The sequence below is a fragment of the Vespa velutina genome, chromosome 19 (assembly GCF_912470025.1).
Source record: "Vespa velutina chromosome 19, iVesVel2.1, whole genome shotgun sequence".
Taxonomy (NCBI): Eukaryota; Metazoa; Arthropoda; class Insecta; order Hymenoptera; family Vespidae; genus Vespa; species Vespa velutina.
The window spans coordinates 962859-981722 of record NC_062206.1 but is presented as its reverse complement, the minus strand read 5'-3'; the positions used below and the strand labels follow the sequence as shown (position 1 = coordinate 981722).

At 33.4% G+C, this 18864-nt stretch overlaps 3 protein-coding genes across 4 annotated transcripts in view; all 3 read left to right on the top strand.

Moving 5' to 3' along the window:
- The first annotated feature begins 1599 nt into the window (after positions 1-1599).
- LOC124955841 overlaps positions 1600-18864 on the top strand; it is a 96938-nt gene continuing 79673 nt past the window's right edge. The window contains exons 1-4 of the mRNA XM_047510861.1: positions 1600-1708; positions 2171-2217; positions 3005-3489; positions 3602-3712. The gene's annotated coding sequence lies outside the window, so the exon portion shown is untranslated. The remainder of the gene's footprint in view (positions 1709-2170; positions 2218-3004; positions 3490-3601; positions 3713-18864) is intronic.
- Positions 5170-13502, top strand: LOC124955765. Of its 2 annotated transcripts, XR_007102964.1 has the most exons (6): positions 5170-5407; positions 5538-5679; positions 5809-5952; positions 6091-6242; positions 6868-7177; positions 8876-13502. XR_007102964.1 is itself a non-coding variant. In XM_047510658.1 (5 exons), exons 1-5 carry the CDS (start codon positions 5280-5282, stop codon positions 7070-7072), a joined length of 771 nt encoding a protein of 256 aa, XP_047366614.1. In that variant the 5' UTR covers positions 5170-5279; the 3' UTR covers positions 7073-8833. The 2 variants fall into 2 exon arrangements, 1 of the variants encoding a protein (XP_047366614.1); XM_047510658.1 differs by lacking the exon at positions 8876-13502 and having other exon boundaries at positions 6868-8833.
- On the top strand, positions 12896-17028 carry LOC124955759 (myosin-G heavy chain-like). Its single transcript, XM_047510648.1, has 2 exons — positions 12896-14919; positions 16142-17028. Exons 1-2 carry the CDS (start codon positions 13758-13760, stop codon positions 16942-16944), a joined length of 1965 nt encoding a protein of 654 aa, XP_047366604.1. The 5' UTR covers positions 12896-13757; the 3' UTR covers positions 16945-17028.

Sequence of the window (18864 nt, the reverse complement as noted above, 5' to 3'; positions counted from 1 at the left end):
GCCAAAATCCGCAATCACTTAGTTGCCAAAACCGCAATCACTTAGTTGCCAAGAAAATATCCCGTTGGCAACTAAGTTGTTGCGGGAACCAAAACCGCAATCACTTAGTTGCCAAAACCGCAATCACTTAGTTGCCAAAACCGCAATCACTTAGTTGCCAACCCAATATATAATATAAAGTTACAAGACAGATTTTTAACTAACTACTCTTTTATATTTATTATTTATTGAATTTAGAAAATATTAAGAGGCATAGAGAAGAATAAATAAATAAATATATATATATATATAAATTGTTTTATGATGTTTTTAATGTTGCTAAGAATATGCCATTGTTTAAATATTAGTTAATTATTAATTCATATTACTCGTACATTGTTTAATGACAGTATAATAATCTTATTTAACAATTATTCCCTTAATTTTATAGAAATAAGAAAGGTATTACTTATAAAAGATGAAGTTATAGATTTAATTTGATTTACCTCTAAAGAAAAAGAAAGAAAATAAAGTGAAGAATATTCAATACACTTTCAGGAAACCTCACACAATTGCCACATGTTTTACGTTTTGTAACTATGACTTTATAATATTGATCTTAATTTCATAAGAATAATATCATTAATTCGATTGAACTTTAGAAAAGAAGAAATGAATAATAATTTATAACTCGACTTTAGATACAAAATTAAAACGAAATTGAGTATTATTGAATCATAGAAAAAAAAATGCAAAAAATTTATTCTATTCGCGTAAGCGTCACAATTTTTCAAATCTTAATTCTCTTACACTCATCACCATAAATGTAATTAGATCGATGATACTGTAAAATTCAAATATTACTAAGAGCAAGGTTTATATCGTACGTTATGGTCTATAGTATTTAGGACAGATAGTATGTAACTTATTTTTTTTTTAAATTAATTCGATGACAATTAAAAAATTAATTTATTATAGGTCGATCGATATTCCAATATATGTACGTATATATCATAATTGTATTGTCAAATGTATATATTCGAATAGAATTTATGTATACATATGTATACATAGATCCTATTTTTCCTTTATTTCTTTTTATATTTCAAATTGTTTCAAATTTTTCATCCTTTCCTTTGAAAAAGTATTGCCAACCATTTTCAGTAACTTGTGAGTCGAAACAATTCCTTTATATATTTTACTCATTGCTCTTTCAATACCTTCATACGTTTGTATAAAAATTATAAGCAAATTTTCTATGTGAAAAGAAAAAAAGGAAGAAACAAATACTCATACGACGCGTACGAAAGGGATATAAATTAAATAAAAATTTTCGTCAATTGTTTTAATAAATTATATTTTCTTTTGACTCACGATGTAATGAAGAAGGTGAAGCTATGAAACGTACCGGGGCAACATTGCGTACAAATTCGAAGATTTATTTCAATCAACGAGATAAGTAAATAAGTTAAAAAATTATTTTCATAATATCAATAAATATAACGATTTTTGGCTTGTTTTCTTTTTTTTTTGCTTTAATTAAATATATACACATATATGTATGTATGTATGTATGTATACATTTATTACAGCGTAGGATTATTTGCAATGACGTAATGCGCATGCGCGCCGCGAATTATTCAACTGTTTTACCGGTGACCAAGACGCCATTTTGTATTCTCATACGACCAGTTCGACACGGGATCTGTATCGTCCTCGTTAATTACAGGTAATTAGTAAGATTTTTTTAATTTCAATCTATCCTTTACACATCAATCGATTTCTTTAAACACGTTTTATGCGAATCAACAATATCGAGTTATAGAATCGTTGCGTTTAAGAGATATTCGCGAAAATAAAATCGGCTATTTGACGCGCGTGTAATGATGTAGATGGTGATGGGTGAGGAGGGAATGAGGAACTATCGCGTTATCTTCTTTTTTCAAACTTTCTACCTTTATTTTCACTATATCGCAATTTATTTCGTCCTTTAACGATGCCTTCTATTAATAATCTTTCGTCAAGTAATCGTTCCTGATCATTTTTCGTATTATAACTCGATTTTCGTTTTATACATTTATATATGTATATATATATATATATATATATATGTATATATATATATATATATATATATTATGTATTATTTCATTTCATAATGTGCTAATAATTTCAATGCTAATATTTTCAGATTTATCAAGGACAAGCAACAAATACGAGAGGTCATTTATAGCTGTGGTAAGTTTTTCCATCTTTTTTGTTAATGATATTAAATGAGACGTAATAAACAGAGAGAGGGAGAGAGAGAGAGAGAGAAGAAAAAGAGTGAAAGAAAGAAAATAAGAGAGAGAGAGAGAGAGAAAGTATACGCATATAAATAACTAGTGGACTGTGAATTTCGAGGAATTTTATTGCCCGAGAATTTCCAGGAATTTATTCGGTTGAGATCGTGACATAAAGAAAAGAAAAGAAAAAAAAAAAAAAAAAAAAAAAGAAAGAAAAGAAAACACAATCGAGCATCAGACTTCTTAAAGGACATAGAAACATATTTTTCAATTTTAAAGAATATTAAAGCTTTAATAAATCTACAAAAGGGTCGATTATTATTCTTTGAAATAATTATGTATTTTATAATAGAATATATTATAATATCTTTTTATTTAATATACGTATTTTTATCATGCGTGTTATTTATTAAATTATTGTCCATTAGAGATTTATGTGTATAGAAATTTTGTTCTGGATGGAAGTATAGATTATATTTCTGATGCTGGAACTCTTCATCGTTCATATAAATATTAACTCTCTCTCTCCTTTTAATTACATACATATATATATATATATATATATATATATATATATATATATATATATATATATATGTAATTTTTGTGTTAATTTTTGTTGAAATACTTCCTCAATAATTTTAATCATACATATATGTATAGATATGTATATAATTGGTTCTTTTTTTGTCTATTGTTACTATGAATTCCAAATGAAATTTCGTTTTTCTTCTTTTCAGATCATCATTGCAAACGCGCGCGAGACAATGAATAAATCGTGTGTTGCATCGTTTAAATGAAATCCAAAAAAAAAAAAAAGAACAGAATAAATAAATAAATAAATATATAAATAAATAAATAAATAAATAAAATCACGCGAGAATAGAGTCAGTGTTTGTTCGTTAATTAAAATTTGTACGGGTTTTCTCGTGAATTAAATTAATTGTTAGGCGTTTGAATTATTTGTACTCCAGTTGGCTGCGTGCAATGCAGTCGTAAATAGAGTCAATGTTTGCTCGTATAAAGTTTTGTTAATCATTTTTTAACAGTCACACAGACTGTTTTTACACACGCACAAACACACACACACACACACAGAGTAGAAATTCGTGAATTAGATTCAGTGTTCGTCTAGCAATTAATAAATAATTATTCGCGCGTTAGAGTCAGTGCATCATGGAAGATAATAAAAAAACTACTATACTTTCATTCGAAGAGAATATTTGTAAGTAAACATTTAAATATCATAGTCAATTATAATTATACAACTTATTTGATGACAATAAAATTAATCAAAAATTTTCATTTTTTTTTTGTTTCTTATATTTCTCTTCAAGATCATCAATTTCATCAAGTAATTCCCATTAAGATATCAACTAATCGACACTTGCAATCTACTTCTGACGAGTTTCGGAGTGTTTTGGAGCCATCAGAGAACTTCTTAAGTAGTGAGTAATCTAAAAAAAAAATTTTAAATCCTTCTAATGTGCATTCATATCATGCCGAGGACGAAGGGTTCGTAAAAATCCCGGCACGAATTATATTAATTGTAATTTTGTTTGAATAAATTATTATTGACGAGTACGCGAGTAAATTCGATATTTCGAATAATTACTCGCTAGTAATATAGTACATATATACGTACATATTTTTCTTCGATTATTTCTAAATTGTTTATTTTTAAATATTAGACCTCAGGATAATAGATTTATCTCGTTTCATCGATTGTCGAGTCGTTTAATTAAACGCTCCAATTAATCACCATTAAAATATTGTTCGTCATCGTTCGCAATATTGATTTAAGAAATCGGACATTTATTTTACTCGATTTTATTCATGGAAAAAAAAAAAAAGAGAAATAAATAAATAAAAAGAAAAATGCTGCATACTTCAACACGTTTTTAATTTTTTTTTTTTTTTTTTTTTTTTTTTTTATCCAAACTTTATATCATTACATATTATATATTTATAATGAGGAAATGCATTTGAAAGTTTTTTAATTAAAATTTATTTATCATATATTTAATTTGTCCGATTATATTTGTCCTTCGTATACGTTTAATATATTTTCTTCGCGATTGGTTCTTATCAATTGATATTTTTTTCTCGACGTTATTTAATAAATATTAGATGTTTAGACATAGATATAATAAGCTACAAGACATTCTAAGAATGATTATTGAGGCTATTGATAAAGAACAAAGAACAATCTTTAAAAGCGATTGAGATTTTATCTTAAAATCAATCATTCCGATTCAATAGATAGAAATCGTACACATGCGCACGACGAGCTTATTTTTCTTTTTTTTCTTTTTTTTTTTTTTTATTATCTTTTGAGAATTTTTGTATTATCTTTTGGTTTTTCTTTGTTCTTTGTTCTTTTTTTTCTTCTTTTTTCTTTTTTCTTTCTTCCTTTTTTACATGTACACGTAAAAAGATAAAACGAAGATTTGGGATTGTTTTGCAAAGAATTCAAAATACGTCGGGTGAAATCTGTGTTTCAAGGTCAGATTCAAAGATTCTCGTAGGTTAGTAGTATATCGAACGTGAGCGAAAGTGAACGCGTTTATGAAGGAGGATAAAAAGAGAGAGAAAAAAAAAAAGGTAAAACTCGAGAAAGCAAAAGTGTTTGATAGCGAGAAAGAGAGAGGAAGAGAGATTTTTCTTCGGTTCGGACAAAATTGAAAGTGAAATTTGAAGCTTTCGAAAACTGATCTCGTACACAGTGAGAATCTCGTGTACTTTATTACTTTGTATGGGCGCGCGTACGTGTGTACGAGTTTGTACGTTTTCTTTACCTTCCCCCACTTTTTTCTATTATAAGATGCCTACCTTCTTTCCATCTTTTTTGTCTTTTGTTCTTTTCTTTTTTTTTTTGTTTTTTTTTTTCGTCGAAAATAAAATCGTTATCGTATTTTGAAGCCAGAAATTTCGATAAGGTTGATCAATAAAAATGGATAGGATCGTTGTTAGAATTCCCAGATCGACAATAATATTCAATTCGTATTTGTCGAAATGAATCAACGAAATTTAACGTTTTGGATTTTCCTTTCGATCATTGTTACATACTGTAATGGAAATTTTACGGGGGACGTTGGATTTTCGTCAGAATTGTTGCCAGTGAAAAATTCGATGATTATTAGGTGAGAGATTTATTAGAAATTTGTTAGAAATAGTATTTATTTTATCGCGTTGTTTATTTTATTTTATATATCTTTTTTTTCTGTTTTTTTCTTTTTTGCATTAAAAGTTTTTAATTTCTCCAATATTTAGCGAATATTCTAACTTCGAATCAGGCAAAGTGAATATAAACAATATTTTCGATGAGATCTTGCCAAAAATTCGTGACTTCCTGGTTAAAAGGGGTATGGAACCGGTTAACCTTCCAAATTACATTGGAAATGTTATAAATTTCGTATGTAATCGTTCAAATAAATAAATAAATAAATAAATAAAAAAAGATTAACAAAATAAAGAAAGAATAGAAAAACAGGGGGAAAAGAAAAAATTATATATACTCGTTATTCGTTTAATGTTATTTTAGTCGGGAATTTTCAATGGGAAGATCAATTTGCGAAATGGATTTCTACACTATATAACGAATGTAAAACGATCGAAGAATATAATGGTGCAATACAACTATAAGCGTCTTCTAGTCGATGTATCTTTGAGATGGCAATTATTGAATGTAAGAATTATTTTACGTGAAAGAAAAAGAGAAAAAAAAATAAATAGATAAAGAAATCTTTTTTTTTTTTTTTTTTTTTTCTTTCTTTTCATTATTGCGATAACAAATTCGAAATAACTAAGGATATTATTTTTGCAGTTTAATTACGACTACGATTTAATATATTTATTTATGAAGAAACGAGGAGAGGTTTACGGACTTATTGACGATACTGATTTCGATGTTTCGTTCGAAATAGATCTCAATAAATATGAAATGATATTTCACGGTATAAGGATCCATAGAATCAAGTAATTATTATTTTTTTGTCTTCTAATATTTATTATTCTTATTATTCCCAATTTAGGTTAAATGTAATTGTTAAAAAGTATCAACAATTCAACGCAAGAATAGCATCAGTATAAGCAAATCAATTATCGACTAATTAAAAGGATACTTAAAATATAATAAATCCGTAGTTAAAAGAACGATTAAAGATAAGATAATAATTCTTTTCTTCCTTCTATTCAACATATTTTAGTTTGATAAATTAATCGAGCCATTAGGTAAATTGAAATTTACAATCTTTACGAATAGAAGTAATCAGCAAATTATTATTATTATTATTATTATTATTATTATTATTATTATTATTATTATTATTATTATTATTAAAAAATAAAAAATATTCTAATCACTTAACACCTGATATGATCGAACTTACGTTTGATAAGGAATTATATTGAACGCTTTAATTTGTCTCGATGTATTTTTTTGGAGTATCTTGCGTTGTATCAAAATATTTATCTTTGATATCATTTTTTAAGAAGCGTTTTAATACTTTAATCTTAACGTTTTATTTAAGAAAAGAAATGTGCATATGTCTGTGCAAGCATGCGTGTATATTAGTACATGTAAAAAATTCTTTTCTTTCAGCTCATTCAGTATGACAGTCCACAGCAATAAATTAGATCCAGTGATGAATATATTAACTTCTGTCATAACGCGCTTTTTCCAAAATCGTATAATAAAATTGCTCGAAGAAGAAAGTATAAAGACTCTTCGAGTTTTTATCGATGAAATGAATAAAAGAATTAAGAAGACAAATTATGAAGTCAAGAATTTAATCGGTTCGTTTTAAAAAAAGGAATAGAAGAGAAGAAAAGAGAAAGAAGGAAGGAAGAAAGGAAGAAAGGAAAAAGTAAAAGAAAATAAGAAAGGGAGAAAGAACAAATGGGAACTCGAGGTAAAACGTAATACTTTTCTTTTTTTTTTTTTTTCCTCCAGTCACGCGAACTTTATTTGGTCTCTCGGAATAGAAATGAAATGTAAATCTACTTGAGTATGATCGATATCTAACTATCGTAATTAATGGAACGAGCTGTTACAACTTCTTTTTTCCCCTTTTCTTTCTTTCTTTCTTTCTTCTTTCTTCCTTTTAAATTCTGATTCAAATTATAGAGTTTTTCCCTTTTGTTTTTTTAATTTTAATACGACAGTGAACGAGAATAAAAATTATGATATATATAGTTCAAAATAGGACGATCATTTTGTGAAGAAAAATAGTTAAAGCTAATTCTTATTACAAATTTACATAAGATTTATATATAATATATATATATATAAAACAAAAAAAAAATGCAATTACCGCATCACTTTCAATTGATATATACATATATATCAATTTTCAATGAAATGAAATCTACGTTTAAGGATTGTGTAATAATAAGATATTCATGTACATATGAAATCGAGATTATCCATCTTGAAATATTATTATTACGAGAATATACCAATATATCTTAATATGTTAGATACATAGATATATATTATATTATCTCATCTCGTCGTATTACGTTAGTATACAAGTCATCTTCGTGCATGGTCGTTTCATGTTGAAAGTTATGCCCCCAATGTAATCCCGGAAACCTATCGTGTGTTGAATTTATAAAATTGTCATCTAAGTTTCTCTCTCTTTCTCTCTCTCTCTCTCTCTCTATATATATATATATATATATATATATATATATATATATATATATATACGTAATTCTGTATTGGTAGTTGGAATATTTATTTCTAACAACGACTTTACGCTTATATCTTATGGAAATCATTTGATATTTAATAAATTTTATCGAATTTTTCGTAATAATATTGAACAACTTATTATGAATATTTATTGTTCCTTTTTTTTTTTCTTTTCGAAGTTTTAGAATCGAACTAAATAGTAACATATCTTGTCATTTATCGAAATTACCTTAATCTACCGTTATATAGAATAAGAATCTATATATATATATATATATATTTATATACAGGATGTCCAATAAGCATAGGATCAAATATTACGTATTACTGAAATCAAATAAATAGAGAAAATTTATATAAACTTATGCCGGAGAAAATGCTTTATTGAAAAGATTTATAATTTTTAAAAGAGATTTATAATTTATTGTCGCAGTTATAAGAAATGTTTGAAAATTTCTCCTTCTTGCAAGAATATAGGCTCCCTAAATTCGTCGAATTAATTATTGCCAAATTGAAATATTCCAACTATATTAGAAATAATAATAAATGGATTTGGAATTACATTCCAAAAGTTCATCTTTTATAATTTATCTTTAATAAACCAATTTCTTGTCGTGTGAAACGATAAAAAAAAAAGTCCAAGGGCTTTAAGTCAGATGATCTAGAAGATAAGATCCAACTAAATCATTGGCCGATCATTAATTCGACGAATGAAAATAAATCATATGTATCTTTAAAAGCATATATCTTTTTTAATAAAAGCATCATAAGTTTGTATGAAAATTTTTTGTATGATCGACTTGATCACCAGCAATACGTAATATAACTTTAGTCTCATCCTTTCTGAACACTCTATATATATATATATATATATATATATATATATATATATATATGTGAATGCACTTGGAAGCAGAGTCTGGTGCAACGATGATTGAACAATCTGCATAGAGATGGCTCCATGAAAATCCATGAACGTCCGATGCTCGAGGGATTTTCCCGAGACGTACTGTAATCTTGTTTATACGAAGTACTGATCGATAGAAGCTGCCGGATACGAGGAGGAACTCGGCCGTGAAGTGGTCCATTTTGTTAGCATGTACATATGTAAATGTAACGTGAGAGTTTTTAACGGTAATACCTGTTAGTGGTTGTAGATTTTTGATTTAAAAATAAAAAAAAAAAGAAAGGAAAAATAAAAAAAAAATGTAAAAACCAATCTGGTAAGTTTTAATCCAATCGAATTGCCACTTTCGCGAGAGCAAATATTTTTATGTTCGAAAAAGATTTAAAAAAAAAAAAAAAAAAAAAAAGAGAGAAAAAAAATTAGAGAAAAAATGTATTAAAACGTAGCATTGACGTATACGAGAGAGAGAGAGAGAGAGGGGGGGAGACAGTGAAACGAACGAGGATTTATTTATTTAAATCGGTATATATAACGAAACACGCTTTTTGAATTAACACACCGCAGGAATTTCTCATTGATTTGATTCAATTCGATTCGATTCTATCAGATTCGATTTGATTTGAAATGCGTTTACTATTTGTAAACTGGTACATACGCAAAAGGTTCAGTATCGATAGAGTCGATAGGTCTGACACAGATCATCGACCATTTATGCATGTCCGTTCGTTCGTTTGACACGAAGTACTAATTACATCGTAATTAAGTACTCCGGCAAATGCTAGCTAACTATACCCGGGTGAAGGGAAAAATCGATTCCGCAACTGATTCCGACTAAACTGCTCCGGTGTTTCGTGTCCATTACGATTCGGTAGTTTGTTTATATAAATATTATACATATTTTATATACATATACATTTCGTAATATAATATAATTTATATACATAAACATTATTCTGTTGATCGTTAATTAAGATCGAAAGGTACATTTTTAAAGTGAACAAATTATTGTATTTCGAACGAATGATTAATGAAAGTAAAAAGAAAGAAAGAAAAATAAAAAAAAAAAAGAAGAAGAAGAAGAAGAAGAAGAAGAAAAAGATAAGAAGAAAAAACGTTCATTAAATATCGATTGGTGTTGCTCGTAATACGAAAAATAAAAAAGACATATTTTTCTTCTATACATATAATTTATATAATTTAATAAATTATATAATCTAAATAATTATTTATTAATATTTATATAATTGAAGAATCAATTTTTTCAGTCTTGATTATCGAAATTACGTTCATTAATTCTACGATATTAAATATCAGAAACATAGATAAGGAAAGAAAAGAGAGAGAGAGAGAGAGAGAAAAAGAGAAAGAGAAAGAGAAAGAAAAAGATGAAAGATAAAAAGATAGGTAACAAAAGATACGTATTAGCAAAATACCAGACATTCTGGTGGTTGGTCCATACATTCTCGTGTTCTCGCATGGCATGATTACATTTCGCGTAATCGATCGTAGCTAATACGCGAGCAGACAAGGGTAAACAAGCATCGCATGTACGTCTGTCTGTCTATCTGTCTGTCTTCGTGCACAATGGAAACCCCATTGTCAGAGTATATTATCGATCCTGATATACCTGCATGCCTAAGGATTCTGTAACGCATTGCATGCATTTGGTAGGATATTAACTATTCACTGGATGTTCGTCCTAAAGTGCAGGACGATGATGGTTATTAAGGGACATTGACAAACGTTCCTGTCGACATCTCTATTTCTATATCCTCGCTTCATCTATACATACATATATATATATATATATGTATATATATATATTTTTTTTTTTTAATAGCAAATCAATTGTAACATTTTATCTCATAATTAATTTAGTTTTTTTTAAATCCAATTTTTTTTTCTCCTTTTCTTCTCTTTTTTTTTTTTCTTTTTTGTAGCCCTAAAATCTCATAACTAGTCAACTAAACGCGTTTCGGTTTTTTTTTCTTTCCATTGAAATGAAATCTAAATAAAGAAAAAGAAAAAAGAGAACACACACATAAACGTTATCTCTTGTGAAAGATGAAATAGAAAAATACATACGTATATACGTACTTATGTGTATACGAAAGGATGATACCTCGATAAAAATCCTGTCTCTTTTCCTTTTTTTCTTTCTTTCTTTCATTCTTTTTTTAAGTTAGATATACCTCCAGCTATTCGTTCCATTGCATCGTGTTTTTGTCCTTTATCTTTCGTTTCCGTTTACTGTACGGCTTTTGAAATCGACGAGAAATCTCGACGAACAGGACGTTTATTAGTCGCGAATCTTTCAAAAGGGAACGAGCAATGGCAAAACGCAAGAGGGATTTTTCAATCTCTTTTGTATTTGCCGACTATGCACAAACTGATGATATGAGACGTGCGTCAGGAGATTAGTATAAGTTAGACTTGATTATTATGGTGGTGCACATAGATACGTATAAGATATATAGATTAGTACACGGAAATGAGTAGCATAAACGATAGAAGGAAAAGAGATACACGTTTTAAACGTCGTCATCGTCGTAGTCGTAGTAATCGTTAAAAATTCTGCAAGATAAACGGCTTACAAAAGAAATTGACGACAAATAATTAAACAGAACTATCACGTACAGAACAAATATTACATACATCTATCCACTTACATACATATAAATATTATTTTTTAACGATTAACATTACAATGTTATAATTAATTCATATTTTTCTATCTGATAACTTATCGACTACAGCGCTAGTCTAGAAGTCTAGAAAAAGAAGAAGAGTTAGAGAAAGATATATATACATTCATACATACATGCATAATATATATATATATATATATATATATATATGTATATACATATTTACAGAGTGACCTAAGATAACTTTTGTCATAACATCTGTCTCCTGTTTTCGATGTATCCTTTTTAGAGTTCACTCAAGCTATCCTAAAGTTTTATATAGAAAAGGAAACATAATATAAACTCATCATGACGAACGACGACGACCTTACATAGAGGAAAGATAAGAAATTTTGTCTAGAGAGAAACCTAGTATATTGAGACACCTCGAGTAATACACAAGCAAATACATATATACATATATACATATACATGTATATAGATATATATATATACACATCCAAGTATCGTAGCTTTCTCATTCTCGTCCATTTAAAGGACACGACAGCTATCGAGCGCTAGGTCGCCTAGCTGAGGATTAAAGGCTTGCTACAGAGAATGCTGAGAACGTTGAAGCGTATCGGAAACACCGAATCGAGCCGAGCCGTGCCGAGCGAGTACCGACGTGTTTTCTCGGAGAGCTTCCACGTTTTACGGGACTACTTCGTATCGCGGAGTAAAAAGATAGAAAGAAAGAAAGAGAAAGAGAGAGAGAGAGAGAGGGAGAGGGAGAGGGACAGAGAGAGAGAGAGAGAGAGAGAGAGAGAGAGAGAGAGAGAGAAAGAAAGAGTTGAGATTTGACGTAGTTCACGCCACACACGATGAGTTTTAAATGTCGAAGAAACGAATGGTACGAACGTAAATACAACATTATCCAGATTTATTGCGTAGGATGCAAAATGGTTAAGGATTATTTATACTTAAAGGAGATAGTTTCAAAGGACCTTTCGATTCGGTATTATGTATATATCGTCGTTTCGTTCAAAGGAGTTGAAGGAAGGCAACACAAGTCGGTGGTTCGATGTTGGAGCAATGACGAAGCCGAGCGGAGCCGATCGGAGCCGAACAAGGCGCGATGTCCGTTTCGAAGCGGATTCGAGAGGCTAGCATGATCCGTCGTCGTAGAGAAACATAATATATTGGTGAGGAGGAGGAGGAGAAGGAGGAAGAAAAGGAGGAGAAAGAGGAGGTGGTGAATGAGGAGGAGGTGGATGAGAAGGAGGAGAAGGAGGAGGAGCAGGAAGAGGCAGGAGGAGGAGGAGATGGAATAGGAAGGGTCGACGGAAGGAGGAAAAGAAAGAAGGATCGTAATAATGAGGAGCTCCGAGAGAAGAGACTACGAGGGTGCGGGAGAAGGTCGGATGGAAGGAAGAGGGTCTTTTCTCGGGAAACGATCAGTCAGTGTGGTGGTCCAGCGAGAAGGACGAGGACGCGTCCTTGGTGTTTGTCGGTCGAGGTAGTCATCGAGAGGGTAGATTCATTACTGTCCAACAACAACTGTTACGATAACGACGATAACGACGACGACGACGACGACGACGACGACGACGACGACGGCGACGATATCGACGAAGAGTGGATCGTTCAAAGACGAGGAAGGGGAGAGGGAGAGAGAGAGGAGAAAGAAGTGAATCGGAGAGGAAAGAAGGAGAAGGGAGGGGAAGGGTAGAGAGGAAAAGAGTCGACGCTAAGGAGAGAGTCTCGAGCGTGTTGAGAGGCGCCGCCGAATCGAGCCGGGCCGAGCCGAGCCGCGCCGAGAGTAGCGTTGAGGCCAAGTCGAGCTGTGCCGAGCTGCACCGAGCTGAGCCGAAGGTTATACCGGTGTCAGCCTGCACGAGCAGGCGCGCGCGTCCTCTCCTCTTGCGCGCGTCCAGCCGAGCGAGCGAGTAAACGCAAGCGAGTAAAAGCAAACGAGTAACCAACCTAGCAAGCAACCTAGCAAGCAAGCTAGTAAGCGAGCAAACAAGCAAGCGAACGAACGAGCAAGTAAACCAGTAAACGAGTAAAACTTTGAGCAAGACTTGAAGATCGTAGGAGGACGTCATTGAAGAAAGGAAGGAGGCGGCAAGGAGGTAGTGAAGAAGTAGAGAGAGAGAGAGAGAGAGAGAGAGAGAGAGAGAGAGAAAGAAGTGATACGCGAGCGCGTGTGTGCGCGTCTGATCGCGGCTGATTCGCGCGCGCGCGCTCATCGCCGGCCGTGTATGGACGTCGTCACGCATGGTGCACGCACCGAGGAGGACAAGGCTCAAGCCCTGGAATCCGCCTCTCGTCTACGTTCCTCCGCTCGGCTTGGTTTTATCAATTCCTCTTCGTCGGCCGCATCAACAGCGACAACATCATCAGCAACAGCAGCAGCAGCTTCGTCGGGAACGAGCAACAGCAACACCACCACCACCACTGGCAGCACCACCAACGCCACTACCACCTGCCGAGCATCAACCAAGCGTAGGAGAAAGAAGAGAAGGCGTCAACGACGAAGCAGCAACGCGAACGACGACGACGACGACGACGTCGTCGACGATCTTTCAGCCGTCCTTGACTCGTCCTCCTCCGTCGTCTCATCCTCGGCGTCCCGTCACGTCGGCTCGTCGGTCCTTCTCGAGGACAATCTTTTACCGCCTCCGCCACCGCCACCGGCTAGTGGCAATAACACAAATACCGCCGGTACAGGTGCAAGCGGTACATCCTCCTCCATCACTAGAAGAAGCCTCGCGCAGAAGGTTGACGACGAAGGTACAACATCCCGCCATCGACACCATCATAACAACAACAACAACAACAACAATAACAACAACAACAACAGCGGCAGCCACCACCGTCAGCAGCAACGAGCCGAGAATAACGAAGATAACACTGTTACTGGCGGTGGTGGTGGAACCCGTGGAGAAGGCGAAGAGGAACACAACAACAACAATCACGAGGAAGAAGAGGAAGACGACGAGGAGGTGGTGGACGAGGATAAATCGAACGAGAAGAAACATCATCGTGGTGGTGGTGGTGGTGGTGGTGGTGGTGTTGGTGGAATCGGCGGCTCATCGCCGACGACTACGACACTGCGAAACGGAGGGAACAACAGCAGCACGCGTTCAGCGGCGGCTTCTACTGCTGCCGCTTCATCTTCCTCATCTTCCGTACCTATTCTCGCCGACATCACGTTTCTCAATCGCAGGACGGCCAAACGATCGGCCAGGAGATGTAACAACGCGAGCGGTCGCAGGAACGCGATGACGATGGATCTCCAGAGGCTGATCAATGAGGTGCACGCTAGACCGGCTATCTGGGATCAGAAGAACGTCAACTATCACAATCGCGACGTCATACTGAAGATGTGGCGGGAGATCGCGAGAGCCTGCGAAGTTTCCAGTGAGTACAAGAGAGAGCGAGAGAAAGAGAGAGAGAGAGAGAGAGAGAGAGAGAGAGAGAGAGAGAGAGAGAGAGAGAGAGAAAGAGAGAGAGAGAAAGAGATAGAAAGAGGAATTGCTAACACACGTTCCACGATGCCTCTTGGAGTAAGAAAGATGGATGATATGTGCTATATTTATATGTGCACTACTCTGCGTGTAAATGGATGTGTGCGTATGGATTGAAGAGAGAAAGAGAGAGAGAGAGTGAGAGAGAGAGAGAGAGAGAGAGAAAGGGTAAAAGGTTGAGGTATAAAGAAATAGAGGGAGCTCGTAGAACTAACAACTCGAATGAGAATGAATCGAACTTCGAGTCCATCTCTCTTCTTTTACTTGTAAGCGGGAAATTTAAATGACTTGACTACCATTCGCTCTTTACGTCTTTCTCTATCGTTTCGATTCATCGTTGATAAAAGTGTATTACGGGGGTGGTATCGTTCATATCGATGCGGACGCAACGAGAACTAAGTTCATGCGCTAGATACTTTGGGAACAGTGTTGATAGATGGCACTAAGCTTCCATCTGGCATCTTGTTGATTTTTTAGTGCGAATTTTCTTGGAGAGATTATTTTTAAATAATATATTTGTTATATACATAAATATATATATATATATATATACGTATGTATATATATATATATGTATATATGTATGTATGCTGTGAAAGGTAGTCTTCGGATTTTGCAGTAAATAAGTTTTCTTCTCTTTTTTTTCCCTCTACCACCCCTGCTCCTCATAAATGTATTTGTATTATTCTATATTATTAATATATTTGATAGGAATATATATATATATATATATATATATATATTATTGTTCGTTTAAGAGAATGGAATAGTTCGCAATAATAATAAGTTTGCCCCTTTGCTTGTCTCTCGCGAATAAATAGTGATCGCGTATTCGAATTTACGATTAGTCTCTTCTATCTTAATCGTCGAAGATACATTAACAGAGAACGATCGGCTTAAAGTGAGACAAACTGCTCGATAAAATGACGAAACGAGCGACCTACTAGTTGTGATCTTTTAAAAGGCCAATTCGATAAGGAGCAAGCTCGCTTTATTTCTTAAGCAATGTTCATATTCGTAATGTGGACAAATTGATTCTAACGACTTATGTCTATTTCCTTCTTTTTTTTTTCTTCTTTTTTTTTTCTCTTCTTCCTTCTTTTTTCTTTTTCCAGCCGACGTCGCCAAATCGAAATGGAAGCACCTCAGAGACAACTTCAGAAACGAGTTGAAGAAGACTTATCGGGGAAAATGCGATGGTAGTCTTGGTGGCGGTAGCGAACACGATTCGAAGTGGGTCTGGTTTAGGAGCCTATTCTTCTTGAGGGACCAAATGAATTCAAGGGTGATCGGGTGCGCCCTTAATCAAAATTGTGCAGCCCTTCGTTCCTCGCCCGACGGTACGCAGATAGAGCCGCAAATCGACATACTCGAGGGCCACGAGGAGACACAATTCGATGATCTAGACGGTGATTCGTGTCAATCTTTATTATCAAACGACGACGGTCTCCATCATGTTATGCCACCCCCTAAAATGAATAAAATCGGAAGGAAACGAACCCTTATGGAAGCGATGGACAACGATTATCCTGAAATGGATAGGAAAAGGTACGACGCGTTACAAAAGAGATTGGTCCTTGGTCAGGATGAGGAGGACGACACTTATCACTTTTTAATGAGCGTCAGGAATCCTTTGAGAAGTCTTCCCCTCGATAGACAAATGTTTGTCAGGTTAAAGATCCAAGAACTCGTCTACAACGAGATAAATTCGCAAAATCATCAGATACGTAACTACGACGGCTCGCAAGACGTGAAACCATTGAAAGCACAGAACGACAATGGCAATGGTACAGCTGGTAATGGTGGAAATGGTGGTGGTGGAAATGGTGGTGATGTCGTTAGCGACATGTCGAATCCAGCCTCGTTGCTACAGAATTGCGCTACCGAGGGCTCAAGCGATGACGCTTTCTTCGGCTAAAAATTTATTTATAGTTTACGTTATTAAACTGTAAGAACAATAATTTTATTAATAGAGAATAAACGAACGTATTTTTTCAACAAGGACACGTATATAATAACGTGCGAAGGATAATCGCATGAATTTGAATATTTTTCAAAGGTTTCTGCCATTTTGTTGCAGATTTATATATATATATATATATATATATATATATATCCTATTAACTTTTGAAAATATTATGGAATTACGAGAATGGAGAGATAAAAGTAGACGAGCTTAATTCACGTAAATTCAGATAAACATATACCGTCACGATATATGTAAAAGCATTTGCAAAAGCTTTCAACCATAGGAATGACTCGTTTTGCAATTAGCGAAAAAAAAAAAAAAGAAACGTGTTCGTTTAAAATCAATATTTCGAATAATTCGGTCGTTGTGTCCATGTTGAATAGAAAAAGAACGAAGGAAACAGAAGCGATATGCACCGAATTCAAACCTAATAGCTTTCCTTTCTCGTTAATAATTACCATAGTCGACCTTTGATCGTATTGGATTTGAGCAAGACTAGTCATGTACGCGTTTTACCTAGAACGACGATTTAATTAACGAGGTTTCTCTTCGTAGAGAGGATCGCGTTACCGTTATCGTTACAACCAAACAAACGCGTTGTCGTCCCGTATCAACAGGAGAACGTATGTACATACATACAACACGCCTCGTAATTATTTTGCATTTGCTAATTGGTCGGTGGTCGTGTGTAGTCGTCTCGGGAGCAATTTAACTGGTAAGATCAACATTTGTTGTTTTTTCATCAATTCATAACAACATAAAGGGGAGAGGGGGAAGGGAGGTGGAGTCGTTTAGTCATTAATACGCAATGTGCGTATTAAATATTTTTCTATTTTTTCTTCTTTTTCTTCTTTTTTCTTTTTTTTTTTTTTCGTGTAAAACAAAATGCTTGGAATTGATGACGTTTGGTAGTAATTATTATTGGATGTGCGAAAAAGAGGGAGAAAGAGACGAGTTGAAAAGAACAGGAAGATATTGATTTTATAATAGGTATATTTCTTTTTTTTTTTTCTTCATCTTCTTTTTCTTCTTCTTCTTTCTCTAGAAACGTAAGCGCAAAGGATGATAAAGAGGAACACCTTCCTTTTCTTTTTCTTTTTCTACTTTTTCGTTTCTCCGAGTATACGCTCACCTTTTTTAATGAAACATAGAAATGTTTCTGAATGTGCAGATGAAGCGTGTTATCTGTTCTCTGACACACACGCATACACATGTACACACATACACACACACACACACACACACACAGAACTCTAGCTTTAACCTGTTATTGTCTTCTCTTAGGCTGCACCAGCTGGTACATCGGGCGAAGCCTTTCATATTCTCATACTCTCCGTCCCATTCTACTCTCGCGTTCGACAAGTGCAAACTTCGTCAGTCTATATCGAGTTATATCATTATAAATTATATAAATTATACATCCGAGAAGCGTAGGATTATATTAAAGAAATAAGATGATATCTTATCAACGACATATCTCATCTTGCGAATACGACGTATGTACATACGCCTTTACATATTTCATCTTTCTTGCTTCTTTTTTTCTTTCTTTCTTTTATCAAAACGTTTTTTTCCATCGAACCGATTTGCTGTCTGATTATTATCTTTATTGATGATCGATTCAAACGATCTATCAATGATATTTATATACATATATATATATATATAGAGAGAGAGAGAGAGAGAGAGAAAGAGAGAAAAGAAAATGTCTTCTTTTAAATTCCGTCCGCTTATAAAATAATACGAATCGAAAGATAACGTCTACATCAATAATGTACTTTCGTTCGTAACCAGACAAGATAACGAGATACACCTTCTTGAATAATAAATTCCAAAGGTGTATATATATATATATATATATATATATAT

Coding starts and splice junctions, on each gene's coding strand:
- LOC124955765 (XM_047510658.1), top strand. CDS start 5,280: ATGAATCAACGAAATTTAACGTTTTGGATTTTCCTTTCGATCATTGTT. Junction 5,680..5,808: donor TTGGAAATGTTATAAATTTC/GTATGTAATCGT, acceptor ATGTTATTTTAG/TCGGGAATTTTCAATGGGAA. Junction 5,953..6,090: donor TGAGATGGCAATTATTGAAT/GTAAGAATTATT, acceptor TTATTTTTGCAG/TTTAATTACGACTACGATTT.
- LOC124955759 (XM_047510648.1), top strand. CDS start 13,758: ATGGACGTCGTCACGCATGGTGCACGCACCGAGGAGGACAAGGCTCAA. Junction 14,920..16,141: donor GAGAGCCTGCGAAGTTTCCA/GTGAGTACAAGA, acceptor TTCTTTTTCCAG/CCGACGTCGCCAAATCGAAA.